Source organism: Microtus oregoni, unplaced genomic scaffold (assembly GCF_018167655.1).
Source record: "Microtus oregoni isolate MIOR12 unplaced genomic scaffold, Mior012 000005F_ref0000423, whole genome shotgun sequence".
Lineage (NCBI taxonomy): Eukaryota > Metazoa > Chordata > Mammalia > Rodentia > Cricetidae > Microtus > Microtus oregoni.
The window spans coordinates 40047470-40065335 of NW_024543064.1; the positions used below are offsets into that span (position 1 = coordinate 40047470).

A 17866-nucleotide genomic window follows, 5' to 3' on the forward strand; every position below is an offset into this window, starting at 1 on the left:
GTCTAGGAACAATGTGTCGTGCAATGTAAGCGTTATGTCCAACAAAAACCCCGATTAAATGGCAGCATCCAGATGACTTTAATACGTTCTAAACCTAAACACTGTCTCCTACAGTCTATCGAAGAATGCAGCAGGTCCACGGAGCTGACTCTGTTTGGCCCTTTCATCTGATCACTGGACTTGGTGGACCTTTCCAGGACAAGGAGCACATTTGAAATACAGAAAACTGACAGGCATCCCCCTCACACACACACTATTTACTGGGGTAACACATTAGCATAGGAGGCTGTGGAATCGAGCTGTGGCTGGGAAGAAAGACTTTCAGGAATTATCAATGGCTCCGTCTCATTATTTCAACTAAAATACAGATGTGTTCCAGCATCCATAGCAAGGTAGAAACAAGAGCTAGTCAGGTTAATTTTACCTTTTTTTCTTTCAGGTGTTTGGTGACAGCTTTAATCAAAGGGGGCTCTCTGATAGATGTCACTCCCAAGAAAGAGGACCGAGGTATGAGACTGGGGAATACAATTTTCCTCATTTTTTTCCCCCGGGACTCTGTCCCCTCAGATTTCCAGCTGGACTGCTCAGGAGTATCGCCCTAGAGGACCTGGGCAGGATGGGAGGAAGAATGCAAGGAGACTCAGAGAGTGGCGCTGGAGAGACTGCGGACAGCAGAGCAATGGGAGGGAAGGCAGAGGAGTCCACGAGGCCGTTTTCAGTCTGAAGCAAAGACAGGTCCTGGCTTTGCAGACGGCAAGCCCTGGTGCCTGCCCAAAAGACATGCTTTCTTTTTTTTTTTTTTTCAGGGATCTTCAGCCCAGCCTGTCCTGGAACAACTGATCCCTCTGCCTCAACTTCTCATATGCTAGGATTACAGGCCTGAGCCTCCGCTCATACCTGATAGATGGTGGACTTTAAAAGGGATCTGTGGGAAAGAGTGGAGTTCTGAGTGGATGGGTATTGTTGACGCTAACACAGCCATGTCAAAGACTCCAGTACCTTGGACGGAGTGCTCAGAACGTGCCAACCACAGCTTCTTATTCCTGGTGACACAGCCTGAGACCGCTCCCCTCTGAAGAGGCCCCTACCAAGGTTGCCTAACCTGCCTCCTCTTTTGGCTGAGTCCAATAAACCTGCCTTTGCTCAGCTGGGCATAACAACGCTGAGTCTTCAGGCTACTGCTGGTGGTCTTCATCAGAACCCGCAGCCACTGTATCCTAGCATTTTGTACTTGTGTCTGTGAGTTCTGGGGAAGTCTGCAGCTGACTAGTTAAACCAGGCAAATTTAGGGATGAGCTCATCAGCTTCAAACCTTTCAGATTCTGGGAGCCCAAGAATCAGTAACAAATTTTATGGCATTCTCATGATGAAGAAGCAGCTGGAGAAACTGGGTGTGACATCACACATCTGTATTCCCAGGACTAGGGAGGCTGAGGCAGGAGGACTAGGTTCAAGGGCAGCCTAAATTAAATAGCAAGTTTGAGGCTGACCTGAGGCTACATCATGATTCAAAGAGCCAGCTAGAAAGGGGAGACCTGACCCTGTATGGGCTGTTCTTTTCCTCCTTCTTATCCTCACAGTTTTAGATGGCAGGGGCCTTTGACATTTTGCAGAAGATAATCCTTTTCTTTTAAGCGTGTTTCTGACTCAGCCTTTGCTCCTTCCACATCACTAGCGTCTGAGCTCTCCAGAGATTAGCACTGTCCTGTCACCACAGCAACTGCCCAGGCCCTGTGGGCATCCGGGCTCAGGGCTTTGCAAACCAAAGCCTGGCTCGCAGTGAGATGAGGCCCCCACGGGGAGCCTGATAGAAACAAGCAGGTTGTACTTCGAGATATTTTCTTTAATAGGATTAGCTGTGCAGGTGGGTCCCATCACACACCCCGGCCAGCCCCTGACATGTGGGGGGAGGGGCGGGGAGGGATAGCTTGGTAAGTGAAGGAAATTTTATTTTAAGGGCAGAAAAGATTCTTTCCAAATCTCTAGAGGGAACCTCCTTCATAAAAGGGAGTTTTCTTTTGTAAAAGAAATCTTCACCCAAGCGGTAACCCCGGCACCGTTAGAGTCTGTAATTGGGGCCATCTTCGGAGAGCCACAGGTGCTGGGAGAGAGCTCAGCTTGCGGGGGCTGGGGAGTGGACGGTGAGCTACAGAGGAAAGCAGATCACACGTGGGCACGACACGGGGCGGCGGGAGGGTGGGTCTGGCCTAGCAGGAGCAGCTTTGCTGTAGCAGTGGCGGGGTGTCTGAGAGACGGGTGGTCTTGGAAGCGCCCAGCACGGAGGGGTCTGTGTCCAGCGAGTCCGACATCTTATCACAAATGGCATCCACCAGACGCTCGAAGGCCTGCCTCACGCTGATGTTCTCCTTGGCACTGGCTTCAAAGAAGTCAAACCCTAGGGAGAAAAGAGATAGAAGTGCAGATTTTTCCCAGCCCTTCTGCTGGCACTGTTTTGTGCCCCCATCGTAAGACTCTGGATCAATAAAGCCAGAGCTCAGATGAAGCAGGGAGGCCTCATTTCGTGCACAGAGCATTCTGCCTCAAAGAGACAGTGCAGGGCAAGGGTTGCCTGCACACATTTTAAAACCAGAGAGATCTTGGCTCTACCAGTGACTAATCCTGGACAAATCATTCATTCTGCTTACACATTAACGTCTTAGTTTTTAAATAGGAATAATTTTATCTACCTGGTAGAATTACTTGGATGGGAACTGAACTAAGATGCTTGGGAAGTGTGCAGCCCTGTGCTGGAGGGAGTGGGGCTGGGGTGTGGCCCTGTGCCTGAGGAAGGGGGGGGGCGGGGCACGACATCAGGTGTTGGCTGAAGGGGTGAATGCGCATGCACTGTGCACGGGGAATCAGAGCACTTCACACATTCTAGAGCATTTAGCAGGTCCATTATCTCACTTTCTGTGGTGCCTGGGAGGAAGGAGTGCCAGTCACCTGATCTTCAGATTACCAGACAGACAGATGGACGACACTGGGGTTTGGGGAAGGAAGCTGGTGTGCCCAGTAAAAGCTCCAGCGTGGAAGCCCAAGTTTTAGGTTTTCTGTTGTTTTGATCCTGCTGGGGACAGAACCTGGTTCTTGGACATACCGCCAGGTGTTCTAACACCAACTCCACTACACACACACCCAGCCTCTTCGGGACCTGTTCTTCACCCCCCTCTTACCGCACCCTGACAAGTTCTGGCCTAGGCTCTGGAGGACAGGTACCTCGAGAGTCACAGGGAATAGGTGATGTTTTATTTGCTCTTCCCCTTAAGTAGCCTCATGCTTTGTCTGTTGAGCGTCTCCTGTATGCCATACACTAAGCTAGAAACTTACAAACATCCTGTTTAGCCCCCACAGCAGCCTAGTGGGTAAACATCAGCATTCCCAATCTGTACGTGAAGAGTGCTCCAGGAGATTGCAAGGCTCACACAAGCCACGTGGCTGTCAGTGGGAACTGAGTTTGGTCTTGGGTTTGCCTGGCTCCAAAGTCTATACATAGCCTTCTTCGCTCTCCACCATCCAATTCCATCCTACTGCAATTGTGGGTTGTTCTTTCTTTCTTTTTTTTTTTTTTTTTTTTTTTTTTTTTTGAGACCGAGTCTCAGTATATACCCCAAGCTGGAACTCCGGAACTTATGATCCTCAGTCTACCAAGTACTGGGATGATAGACCTGTGCCACTCCGCCAAGCCTTCATTTTCTTTCTTTACACATCTGTTTGCTTTTATCTGACTGCTCTGGAGTCTGAATCTGGGCAAACCACCACACTTGTCGGATTCACTTAACCTCCCTGATTCTCAGACTTCTGGTTTGTCAAGTGGGAATAAGAACAGTCTTCCTACAGAGAGCTATCGGGAGGATTGAGAGAGACAGGATAAATTGCTGCCCCAAAGCTGCCTGTTTCAATGACAGATTCTTTCTAATGTGCTTTTTCCCTCTTTCATCATCTCCCACAGGGAAGAGGGTCTCTTTCCACCCTGCGCCTCCTTACTCTGCCATCTACAAAAAACCTGAAGCCCAGGCACAAACAAGGCTCCTTTCCCCTGGCCTCAAAGCTTGGAGGCGCTCGCTCCTCCTGCCTGCGCACCTCCAGCCTCTCTGGTGACCTACTTCCCGACCCGAGACAGGCAAGCTAAAGAAGCGCTTGCTAATTACAGCCCCGTGATGAAGAAAGAGGCAGCTGCTAGCTCGTTATGCTCAGGCCTCAGGAACCCAGCAGCTTCGGGGACCCTTCAGCATAACTTCCTTTATGAATATCACAAAAATCGATTCCTTAGTCCTTTGACTGGCTTGCCCAGGAGAGAGGCTTCTGCCATCAGTGCGGATGAAGATGAAGACGACACAGGTCAAAGCCAGGCCACAGATCCTTTCTGAGGAATGAGCACTGGTGGGGGATGTACCACATTATACAGGTGGGCAGTGGGAAGAGGCCTGGAAGCCTGCCTAAATTTCAGCACAGTTCTGTCAGCACGGGAAAGTAGCCTAATTGCTTTCAGCCTCTACCTCTTCATTTGTTGAAGAGGGTGACTATCACCTGCCTCATGGGGAGGTATGGAAGGCACAAGACACATGGCATGATTATCATGTCCTCAGTATCCTTTGGCTTCCCACTGGAACACATAACAATTCGCCTCTCCTTACGTTCCCCACCCACTTTAGTCTTAGCCCTTCCACTGTCTCCCAACTTTTGGGGGGGACCCTCTTTTTCTTCAGCATTTGGGTTCAGCCAACACAGCAGATTTTATTGAGCACTGATATTTTGCCAAGTCCTCTGCTAAGTACCAGGGACCTGAGGAGATCAAATCTAGTTCTGGAGTCTCGCTGGTAAGAGTTCCGATCATGCATATCTACAAAGTTCTTAATAATGGATAAATTGAGTACTAGAACAGCCTTCCGAGGCCTCGTCACCTCTACCTTATGGGTAGGAAATTGAGAGGGAGGAAAGGGAGAAGCCAGGGAGCTATCTCATGCCTCCTGGGTTCACCCTCCCTTGGAACAGTAACAGAACAAGCTGTTACATTCTGAGTCCAACCAGAGGTCAAAAAGGGACGCAGGAGAGGGAAGAAACTGTAAAGAAAACAAGGGACAGCTTCCAAAGGTAGTGGGAATGCAAGCCCTTCATGTTGGAACTGAACAAAATGCATCTCACTTTTCATTCTGCGGGACTCGGCGCTTTCCGTGCCCCTCTGCCATCACGCCTGTCACCATGTGGTAGAAATCCATCCGACTGGGAGGTCTCTGAGAAGGGACTGGGCCACCCACTGGAGCACCAGCCCGAGTGGAGGAGATGCTTGGTGAATATTGGTTGAATGAAAGAGGTAGGAAAGGTGTGGGCAGTGGTGGCGCACACCTTTAATCCCAGCACTTGGGAGGCAGAGGCAGGTAGATCTTTGTGAGTTCAAGGCCAGCCTGGTCTACAGAATTCCAAGACAGCCAGAACTACACGAGGAAACCCTGTCTCAAATAATAATAATAATAATGATGATGATGATGATGATGATGATGATGTATGTAAGAGTGTTGAGGACGTGATGGAAGACATGTAACCAGCAGAGGTCATATCTTGGCTCAGCAAACACGCAATTGCACAGGAAGACCCTTACACCTGACAAGCTCCTAGTCTAGTGTAGGAGATGGACATAATGATACCATAGTGCTAAGTGTTGGGACAGTGGGAAGCCAGGGGATGCTAAGAACACAGAAGAAATACCTATCTAGGTCTGAGGGCCAAGCTGGACTTCTTGGAGACAGTGATGCTGATGTAGACATCTGCTGGGGACAAAGACAGAGGACCGCGAGTGTATGTATGCACAGCAGGAGAAACACTTGTGAACAGGGGAAGGGGGGTGTGAAAACATCTTCTCTGTTAGTAAAAGGACCATGACAGATTGTATCAGATCATGGTGGGATATGGAGAAACCTCACATGGTGAGACACGGAGAATAAGAGACCAAACATGGAGACTTGATATGTCATGTCAAAGAATATCTTTACTGTCATTTCAAAAGTACCCAGAGTCTGAGATTCTAATTTAAATCTCCACCTCATGGGTCTAGTTGGCTCAGAACAACCTCCAATGCTCCTTCAATTACTGCCAGGCTCCTGGACGACCCTTTATTAGTAGGCCTAGGTGGTAACCTTTCCTTCTGGTTCATTAATCAAGTGTTTCAGGCGCTGAGAATCTGGTGTGGCAGAGGAGATGACAACCAATTAAGCAGACCAGTCACTGCTGCTCCTTTCCTCTCTAGTTTGCTCTGGAACAACGGGATTTCTGCTGCCTCTGAGGGAGTCCAGTTCTCAGCAGAATCTGAATGTTCCCCATCTCCAAAATGATAGGTTTGTCTAGCTTGCCAAAAAGTCAGCCGTTAGAGATCCAAGACGGAGCCCACACCGGCTTCTGAACTTGACCTCAGATTCTGTGTGGAGATTCCCAGCCAGTTAAACTCACTTCTTAGCAGAACTCTGCTCCTGAATATTTATTTCTCCACTACCTTCATGCTCAGATCCCTTCTCCACCCTGACCATACCTCTGCGTCTCCATCGTTTATTAACCTTCAACTCGTACCCTCTTGCTTCTTGCGGTTTTCCTTCCTGATCTAGGCTCAATCTCTTTCTTGGTAATTTTGTCTGTCATAGGAACAATTTACCCAACACCATGGCTTATTAAGGTAACCCAGGCTAGCCTCAAACTCGCAGTCCTCTTGGCTTAACCTCCTAAGTACTGGGACTGCAAGCATTAGACACCAAAGTTGGGAGCATATTTTGTCATGTGTGTGTGTGTGTGTGTGTGTGTGTGTGGTGTTGAAATGTGGTCTTAGGGCCTCACACAGACAAGTACTGTCTGATGAGCTACATCCCTGGCCTCGTCATTTGTTGAGCATCCCCTACCATTTTATTTCAGCTATGTTCTTGTACGGAACTTTTGTCTTGGATTTGTGCTGCCGGGACTAAAAGAAGGCTGAGTTACTTCACATCCGCCTCATTGGCTTAATACTGAAGACCCTGTATTCTTTGACTTTCCATCACTGTGGTAAGATACCTGACTCAAGCTACTTGTGAAAAAAAGGTTTATGTGGTGCGTGATCCAGGAGACTCAAAGTTTGAAGAGCAGAGCACTGGCTCTGTGGTGATGGCTGATCTTCAGCTGTGTTTGTCTCAGCCAGTAACAGTGGTGAGAGCATCTGTGGAAGTAGGAAGACCGTGCTGGAACCACAAAGTAGAGAGCTGGGACAGGACAGGTTTGATACTTTCATATCAACCCTTTCAAACCAGGCATAGTTGCTGATACCTGTAGCTCCCATTTGAGAGGCAAGAGGATCAGGAGTTCAGAGCCAGCCTTGGCTAGATAGCAAGTGTGTGACCACTTGGGCTATCTAAAAAAGAAAGGTGCCCATAAGAGAACTCAAAGGGCAGCGCTGCCTAAGAGCACAACCCGAGAGCCCAGGTTCTTCCCATGGCTACTTCGGTCATTTCCCAGCACCACCAGCCAAGGAGAAAGCTTTCAGTCACAGCCAACATTCATGCCACAGTGAAGCCACGGCCACCCTGCATGGCCTGAATCCTTTCTGTTTCTTAAGGTCTATGTTCTTGACTCGTAGCTTGCTGTGGAAACATCAGTGCTCTCTCAGCTGAGCCTCTATGACCACTGTGGCTGTCTTGCTCCCACTCCTAACCATCTTCATTATTCTTCCGTAGGATTTCTGATCCCAGACAGTCTTCTCTCTCTCTCCCCTCTCCTATTTCACCACTCGGAACATACGCCTCTCCCTTGTAATCCCATGGCACTCAACAGAATTGTTTCACGTAGATACCAATCAAGAAAACGGAAGTGACTCTTCTCATTTAAATAAAAAGCAGTTGGCTATATGGGTGGTGAAGGAATTGCAGAGAAAGACAGAATGGAGGAAATCTAGAGCTCATCCACAAATGAACATCGTTATGAAATTACTAGAGGCAAAGGCGGGCCATGCTGATGTAGCTTGCCAAGAGAGAGGGTGGGATGGATACCCAGGCTTCTCCTTCTCTCCCTCTTCAATCCTCTGCCCTATAGCTAGGCTCAACTAGAAGCCACACGCAGAGAAAATACTTTCTGAAAAAGTTAGTCTCCCTTGCAGAGGGGACATGGGAAATGAGGAAAGTTAAATTTGTTGAGGATGCTGACATTTCTTTTTATAGTATTGTTTCTCGGGTCATAAGCATCTTAAAAGCAGGGAACCCATTTGTTTCTGTGCCCAGGACCCATCAAGTGCTCAGAAGAGATGGCAGAAAATCCACAGCTCTCTCTACAAGGGATTTTCCACCTCCCCCCATTGCCAACTGGCTTGCAGTGTCTCTAATTCTTCCATCATGTGACTTGCTTTAGCCAATGGAAATTGGTAGAAGTGATGTGATCCAAGTCCTAACAGAAGTTTTAAGAACCTTGTTTAGCCAGCTTGGACTGGATCCCAGAAGACATGAGGAAGACAGTCCCAACCAACTAACAGTTGACATATAACGTCAATGATAAGTAGATCTTTCTCATGAAGGCTGACTCCAGTTATGTGTTATCACAACATAAAGGAATCTCAATAATGTTCTACCAATGGTGCAAATTTGAAGAGAATTTATGGCAGGCTTCGTGGAAATGTGGTAGAGTGTGATGAGACCATTAAGAGTTTGATTGAGTTTCAAGACCCAAAAATCACTTTTGGGCACATACCTAAAAGATGCTCTCATACCACAAGGACATTTGCTCAGCTATATTCATAGAAGCATTATTTGTAATAGCCAGAACCTGGAAACAACCTAGATGCCCCTCAACCAAAGAATGAATAAAAAAAAAGTGGTACATTTACACAATGAAATATTACTCAGCAGCAAAAAAATAATGACATCTTGAAATTTGCAAGCAAATTGTCAGGACTAGAAAAACCATACTGAGTGAGGTAACCCAGACCCAGAAAGACAAATATAGTATTACTCACTCATAAGCAGATATTAGACATAAAGCAAAGGATAACCAGCCTACAGTCTGTAACCCCAAAGAACCTAGACAACAAAGAGGACCCTAAAAGAGACATATATAAATCCATTTAGGAAGGAGAAGGAGACAAGATCTCCGGAGTAAATTGGGAGTGCAGGGGGCAGGGAGGGTAGAAGGGGAGAGGGGAGGAATGAAGGGGAGTAGGAAAAAATGCATAGCTCAATAAAAACAATAAAAATATTTCATATCATTACATGTCATATCATTTTTAAAAAAAGTTTGTGTCCAGTTCTGAAATTGGCATCTTTGCTAAGGGTCACAGTGAACTTGCACTGCTCCAAGGCAGTCTTTAGGAGTCACACCAGGGCTGAAGACAAGAAGACGAAAACCAAGAATTACAAATAATCTGCCCTGTTTGACAGCCCCTTCCCAAACCAGAACCAGGCCAAGAGCTGCTGGCAGAACCACTAGGATTTCTACCACTGAGAAAAGGCAATGACCAAAAGGGGTGGGGTGGGGTGGGTTATGTCTCCAGGTGTGAGTGGTACTGGTGTGTGTACAAGTCCCGCTGCCCCTTACCATCAGTCTCGGCCTGGGATGACTGTCACAGAGCAGAAGACACATTTCCTGGGAAGATCTGACCTGGCTCTGCCCACCTCTCCTCTGTCCTCTCTCCTCCCCAGATAGTAAAGAGGGACCTTCGTACATGATGGTTCCTATGCAGGGACCTTCGTACATGATGGTTCCTATGCAGGGACCTTCGTACATGATGGTTCCTATGCAGGGACCTTCGTACATGATGGTTCCTATGCAGGGACCTTGAATCATGACACAACTACTAATAAAAATTCACTGGAAAAATTAAAAAAAAATTGAGTCTAACTGGGCGGTGGTGGCACACGCCTTTAATCCCAGCACTTGGGAGACAGAGGTAAGAAGATCTCTGTGAGTTCAAGGCCAGCCTGGTATACAAGAGCTAGTTCTAGGACAGGCTCCAAAGTTACAGAGAAACTCTATCTTGAAGAAAAAAAAAGTTTGAGCCTAAAGACTAAGTTTGAGTACTGAGCCTGCCCCCATTACTTATATGACGTAGGAAAGTTTTGTTTTCTGGGGGCAGGGGATGGAGCTCAGAGCTCAGGTTGGGAATATGCTTTGCCTAGCATGCATGAGCTCCTGGGATCAGTCCCCACCACTGATAAAACCTGGAAGAGTAGTGCATGCCTGTGGTCCTAGCTCTTGGGAAGATTTTTTATTAGTTATAATAAGATTATTAATCATAATTAGTCACAAACAATAGCTCTTTGAGGGTGAAATTCACATACTGTACAATTCACCACTTAAATAATTTTTATTTGTTTGTATAACATAATTATTTGTTTAGTATCTTTGTCCTTGTCAGTTCCCTTACAGTGGAAATTCATATGCTCCCATTAATTATGTCCTTAGTGCCAGGGCAGAATATGGCTCAGAGTATATGCTCAATACATATTATTCTTTTAGAAAATACTTGCGTGTATGTTGGAGGTTTGAACGAAGGTTGTCAGGATTGATGTCAGGAGCCTATACTTCCTGTGCCATCTTACTGGCTCTCAATACATAATTTTCGATAAATAAATGGAATATATGAATATTCACCCGAAGCTAGATCCTTGGAATGAAACAAACCATACATATTTTGTGTTCTCAAAGGCCAGGAAGAGAGACAAATATGTAAATAGACATCCCCCATTCAAACAGAATAGGGAAACTCAGGAGGCGCTGTAGCATAGGGATGGGTTGCCTGTTTGTCTAAACCTGACCAGTTCACGAAGGCTGTCTACAGTGCCTCCTCACGCTCATGCTGGTCTGTGTTCTGCATCCTGCCCATCTCTAAGGGGTTGCAGGTCAGAAGCATAAAGGGATAACTTGAAATTACCCAAGTGTGGGCTTCACTGCATGCTTATCATTCTGTGAACAATGTGGAGACACTTCCCGCACTGGGGACCCTCTCTGAGAAAGGAGCAGCAAGACCCAAGATGAGCCAGTCCTCCTCCTAAGCATTAGGGTTTACTCATCTCTGTCCAGACTATCTTGGTTAACAGGGGTGGAGAAGAAGTACAACCCGTGGAGATACAGACACACACACACACACACACACACACACACACACACACACACGCACAGGAAAGAAATACAGCACACAATTCACACTTACGTCTCATGGAGCTTAGCCACCTATAAGCCTCCCCCTCTGTGCTCTGCCAGAGTCTAACCTTTCACTCTCTATTCCTCAACAACAAAGACACTTAGAATGACAGATTTGTAGGAAACCTGCCTAAAAGCCCACCTAATCTCTATAGCAACAGTTCTCAAGCTGGGGGTCGAATGACCCTTTCCCAGCATATCAGGTGTTTATAATATACAATTCATAACAGTAGCAAAATTACAGTTATGAAGGAACAACAAAATAAGTTTAGGCTGGGGGGTCACCACGACATGAGGAACTGTATTAAAGGGTCGCAGCATTAGGAAGGTTGAGAACCCCTGCTCTGGGGGAAGACTATAAACTTTCTGCAGACATGGAAGGAACTATTCCTCCACTCCCTGGCAATCGTACATTGAACCCCAGTATCTATAATAAAAACTGATCTTTCAAGCAATGACAGGTACGGGTTCTGCTGTGAGGGCACTGAGACATGCCTGGGCATTGGGGCCTCAGTGGAACACCGGGGTCAAAATGCGTCCATCTTGGGAAGAATCCAAGCAGAACGGAGCTGCAGACCTGAGCTGCATGGTATTGCCTCTTTATGTGCTGACCTTGTGTGAATTGTGTTTTGGTGAGAGGCATCCATTTACGTGAGGGAAAAACGGCAAGGGAAGGCCGATTGTGCTCGGCATCTCGGTTTCCGGAAGAAAGTGTGCTATTATTCGGCCACCTTCTGCACAGTCTGCTTGACAGCTCCCAGTGAAGAGCAGAGCTTCCCTGGAATAATAGGCTTGTTTTTTTATAGTAAGGACATGCTGAACTGCATAAAAGATTACGTTTCACTCTTTGTAGTAGTTGCTAGGAAGCCCAAAGACAATATTTTGGCCTACCTCTTGCTGGTACTGGTGTCGGTGCCCAAGAACTTGTGGCATCCATACTGACTAACTCTAGCTTCCTCTTGGCCTCCTCCTGCCCTTGCTAAAACTTTCTCATTTATTTATGTTATTCCCACTTGGCAGTTATTTTTAAGAAGCTACCTCAAATCCTTTGTGGGTGAATCACAGCTGGGCAGAGGTGGTACACACCTTTAATCCCAGCATTTAGGAGGCAGAGGCAGTCAGGTCTCTGAGTTTGAGGTTAGCCTGGTCTACAGAGTGAGTTCCAGGACAGGCAGGGCTACACAGAGAAACCCTGTCTCAAAAAACCAAAACCAAACTAAACCAGCAAAAAAAAATCCCAAAAGAGTGTTTAAATTTTATTTATATAATATATATGTATATATATTTATACATATTCAAATTTTATTCATATGTTCACTATAGGAAAATATATAAATGATGAATTCCCTAAAATCATGAGCACAAAGTCCCTGTGTATATGACTCAGATATAAAACAATGAACACAGGGCACACAGGTGCGTCATTATAATCACAATCTACCTTAATGTCCCAAATAAAAACTCCTGTTCTCTATCTATTCCACTTCCACTGTGCGCCCATACATGTGAGCGCACACACATGCACATTTACCCACATAAACACACACAGGCACACACACTTGTCATGTGAGCGCACACACATGCACATTTACCCACATAAACACACACTGCACACACACTTGTCATGTACATACCAAGCTGCTCTGCGAGGAGCCGGCCCTTCTCGGTGGGGACTACCCTTTCTTCTTCCATGTCACACTTGTTTCCCACCAGAATCACCTGGGCGTTGTCCCAGGAGTAGGTCTTAATCTGAGTAGCCCTGAGAAGAGACAGAGGAACGTATTACTCACGCCGTCATCCCCTGCCTTTCTGGTTCACGTGCTGAGGGCTGCTGTGGCATGCTGTTGCCTGCCAAACATGCTGTCTGCCAAGCATGCTGGCTAAAACCGTCCTGAAGCAGAGCATCTTCAATGGTCTACACATCATCACAGACGACCAGACCTCCTAACATCCCTTGCTCCTTTACTCTTTAGGACTCTTTTCACATGAGAATTTTTAAAGTCATCTCAGGTGTATAGGCATTTAAAATAGATAGACAAATCAATCATTTACTAATAATAAATCACAAAAAAATTATTGTAAAACAGTTCTTTGGTGTGTTTGTGTGTGTGTGTATATATATATATATATATACATAATTTTATCATTTATTAAAGACTAAAGTAAATTGCAGATTTGTCTGCTTATTTTTACACAAAGAATTAAGTCTCAGTTGAATTTGATACTGAGAAACAGCGTTTTTTAACATTAAAAAATATTGAGCAGGGTGTGGTGATGCACACCTTTAATCCCAGCAATTGGGAGGCAGAGGCAGGTAGATCTCTGTGAGTTCAAGGCCAGCCTGGTTAACACAGCAAATTCAGGGACAGTCAGGACTTGAGGGACTATGGTGGTTTGAAAGAAAATGGCCCCGTGAAGAGTGGCACTATTAAGAGCTGTGGCTTTGTTGGAGTAGGCGTGCCTTGTTGGATCAAGTGTGTCACTGTGGAGGTGGGCTTTGAGTCTTCTTTGCTCAAACTACACCCAGTGTGACACACAGACTCCTGCTGCCTGTGGGTCGAGATACAGAATCCTGAGCTCTTTCTCCAGTACCTTGTCTGCTTGCATGCCAACATGTTTCCCACCATGACTAAACCTCTGAAGCTATAAACTAACTTCAATTAAATATTTTCCTTTATAAGAGTTGCTGCAGTCATGGTGTCTCTTCACAGCAATAGAAACCCCAACTAAGACAGAGACCTTATCTCAAAAAGCCATAAATAAATAAATAAATAAAATTTGAAGCAGGGACTAGAGAGGCAATTTAGTGGTTAAGAGCACTGGTTTTCTTGGAGAGGACCCAGGTTTGGTTCTCAGGGCCCACAGGTGTTGGGAGCAGTGAGACCCCAGATCCTGAATTTCTTGTAAACAACTTGTTTTCCCCTGATCTGAGTGCCTACAGCTGCTCTGAGCACGAGACCTTCAGGAGTTCCTGATGGCAGAAGAGTGGTTTCTGGTGGGTTTGGCTGGGGCGTGGCTATCTCTATATAATCTGCCCCTGAACACAATAAAGGGGCATTCTTGGGGCTTTGGTACCAGTGTTAAAAGGTCTGTGTGTGTCAGTACGTCTCTGCGTCTGTATTCTCAACCTCCAGCCCCTTGCCCGAAGCTCGCGAACTGGGTTCTAGCTCACAGAGCGCAGACACAGGGGCGCCATGTGCGGCACACAGGGCAATTTACAACTGTCCCTAACTCCAGGTCCAGGAGGAATCTGATGCCCTCTCCTGACCTCCATAGGCAGTGCTTGCGTGTGGTACGTAAAATACATACAGGAAAAACACTCAAGCATCTCAAATAAAAATGCACAGATCCTTTTTAAAGAACTGTTTAAAAACGTGAGATAGTGTTTCTTTCTATAGACCTAGCTGGCCTGGAACGCTCTATGTAGACTAGACTAGTCTCATACTTGTGGAGATCCCCCTGCCTCTGACTTTCAAGTGCCAGGGTTGAAGGAATTTGCTACCATCAGATGCTGAGCACAGTGTGGTGCTGTGTGTTCAGATCAAGGCTGTCCTGAAATTGTGCGGCTGCACTGCCGGAAACAGCTCAGACTCCTGCTATGTCTGGCTTTGAATTAGATTTCGGTCATGTGTGTTCAGACACATTTTGCTGTTTAGTTTTTTAAAGATCCTTATGTTCAGTTATGTGAATCCATGTGGGGTTGCAACACACTGTTGAGGAAGCTTTGCCCTTGGAAGAGTGGTGGGAAGGTCATCAGACTCTGAGCTGAGATTATAGCCACTCCCTCCCTCCAGCCCCTCAGTACACACACACACACACACACACACACACACACACACACACACTGACCTGAGATTATAGCCACTCCCTCCCTCCAGCCCCTCAATACATACACACACACACACACTAACCTGAGATTATAGCCACTCCCTCCCTCCAGCCCCTCAGGAGACACACACACGGAGACACACACACACACACACACAAACTGACCTGAGATTATAGCCACTCCCTCCCTCCAGCCTTTTAATACACACACATACCCCTACCAGTTGCATGCAATCCTGCCCCAATATACAAGTCCTTAGGAGGTGCTAAATAGTTCTATTTATATAAGGAGACTATAAGGCTTGATTTATTTTGAGACTTTGACTTTGAAATAGAGTCTCACTGTAGTTCAGGCTAGATTGGAACTCAGTATGTAGCACAGGCTGACCCCCAAACTCAGTGATCCTCCTGTTTCAGCCTTCCCAGTGCTAGGATTTCAGATATGAGCCACTACTCCCGGCTCAATGATGAGACGTTTGTTTGTTGAGATAGGGCCTCACTGGGTAGCCTAGTCTGGCCCCAACTCATGGAGCTCTTGCTGCCTTAATCCCTTAAGTGTGGATCTGAGGTGTGAGCCACCATTGTAGCTCTATAGTGAGACCTTTAAAAAACACCTTTCAAATATTTGTACATTTTTCAAAACGGACAGGTTTAACTTCTATTATTAGAAAAATTTAGAAGAATAAAATAGGGCCCTATACCGTAGACATTGGGCCTAATTCTCAATCTAACTCCCCCATTAGGTGAGATGATCCCCTTTAATCCCCTGTGCCTTCACCATGACATCTCTTCTGCTTGACTAAACTCTTTCCAGGGAGTAGGGGCAACGACAGGCCTCGGCATCTCTGGGATGCCAGCCTCCAGAACAGAGGGCAGACGGGGTGGCAGTGGATGATTGGTGAGTGTCTGGTCTGCGGATGACTAATCCTGGCAGAACTTGACTCTGGCCCTACCTACATGGACATTCAGTCTGGCTAGACCCTAGCTCCAACGTGGACCTAGTCCTAATTTTGCTCCTCAAAGCAACCCCACCACTGACTTCATCTAGCAAAAGGCCGTTCATTCCCTTAAGAGACAAAATTCACTCGGTCAGCATTTGCTGAGGGCTCACAAAGAGACAGGCCTCGCTGCATATTGGGGCTCGGGTGACTGAGACCAAGTTGTCTGGAAGCAAACTCAAAGGTCAGTATCTGGGAACGATGGACACTCGATCTCAAGGCAGGCACTGGAAGCCAACCCCTGACTGTTGTCTTCTGCCCTCCCTTTCATCATCCCCTGCTCCTTTCACCTCAGCCTCTCTCAGCTCCCAGATTAGCAGTGAGCTCGGGTTATTCTTAGAAAACCATCGCTAGGTTTAGGTGTTAAAGTCACCGTGTTCCTGAGGCAGCGTGAGCAGAGACTGGTGGAGAGGAGAGGGGTCATGGCCGACAGGGAAGGAGCAGGGTGGGTGACTCCTGGTCGCTCCACAGGAGGTACGGAGAGACACAGAGAAGGCAGACAAAGACTGGAAGGGAAGGAGGGGGTGGTCATGACTGGAGAGACTAAAGAGAAAAAGGGAATAGTGAAAGGAAAGGAGAGAGGGAGGGAAGTAGAGGAAAGACATTAAGGAAGGTTTAGTGATACCCTATCTCAAAAACCACCAAAACAATCAAAAGAGGTGAGACCCAGTGGGAAGCGATTAGGCCACGAAGGGATGGGTATAATCAGGGATCCTGATTAGTTCTTATGAGAACTGCAAAAGAACAAACCTTTCCCCAGCTTCCTGAATTCCCTTACGATCTTTCTTACTTATGCTCCCATAAGTTTGATGCTGCCTGCCATGGCCATGACATGGTACAGCCAGGAGGCCCCTGCCAGACCCAGTGCCATGTTGTCTAGACTTTGGGCCTGCAAGCCAGTGAGCTAGCAAATATCTTTGCTATATAAAGCCCCGCCCCACCCCCACCATGTTGCTATAGTAACAGAAACCAGACAAGGAAAACAGTAATGAGCAGAAAGGAGACAAAGTTAGAGCTGGTCAACTGTTGCTGGCTACACGGCTCACTCGGCTCCGCTGTTGCTAAAGAACAGTGATGACACAGACATGCCACTTTCTCTTGTCCCCTCCTTCTCATTTATGTCTCATGTGTCCCCGCAAGTGGTACCCCAAGAAGAAAGGTGTCAGTGACTCAGAGGTTGTATCTCTGGAGTGTTGTGATGATTCCCATTGCCAGTGGAATCCTTTTGAACTTGGACTGGATTTACTCTTGGGCCCAAGCCCAGCCCAAGTGACAGAAGCTATGTGGGCTCATTGGCCGCTGTAGCCAGAGGAGTCATTATGAAACAAAACTTGGAACTAGTTCATTTCAAACTCCAATATCATTGTCTACAGGGTAAAATTCAAACGTTTTACACAAACCCTCCCATGGCCTACATTTCTCTTAACCTCTTACCTACTTTCTCATCTTCGCACGTCTGTATTCTTTTTCTAGAAACTCTTAGCCATTTGTCCCTCAGACTAACTCCTGTTTATTTTCCAGAACTTAGCATACATGTCCTCAACCCCAAGATGGCTTCCCTGACTCCAGTGGCTGGACCAGAGAGCACCCTCTTCTGGGTTCCCACCGCCTGTATGCCTCTCTTTGACACTGGTATTGAAGAAGATGGTCAGTTGTCACCCACTAGAGCCACCAGGAAAGAGGGAACCTCAGCTGAGGTGCCTCCATCAGGGGCCTGTGAGCAAGTCTGTGGGGGCGTTTTCTTGATTAATGATTGATGTGGGAGGGCCCAGCCCACTGAGGGCAGAGCCACCTCTGAGCAGGTGGTCCTGGGTTGTATGAGCAAGCCACAAGGCTGGGAGCAAGCCAGCGAGCAGCATTCCTCCGTAGTCTCTGCTTCAGTTCCTACCTTCAGGCTCTAG

At 46.9% G+C, this 17866-nt stretch overlaps 1 protein-coding gene across 2 annotated transcripts in view; it reads right to left on the reverse strand.

Annotated features, from left to right (window-relative positions):
* Positions 1-1828: 1828 nt before the first annotated feature.
* Positions 1829-17866, reverse strand: part of Rab3b (RAB3B, member RAS oncogene family) — a 61012-nt gene continuing 44974 nt past the window's right edge. For both annotated transcript variants that reach the window (XM_041652280.1, XM_041652281.1), the window contains exons 4-5: positions 12774-12898; positions 1829-2395 (exon numbers count right to left, since the gene is read on the reverse strand). In XM_041652280.1, the coding sequence (XP_041508214.1) occupies positions 2208-2395; positions 12774-12898 (313 nt within the window). In that variant the 3' untranslated portion in view covers positions 1829-2207. The remainder of the gene's footprint in view (positions 2396-12773; positions 12899-17866) is intronic.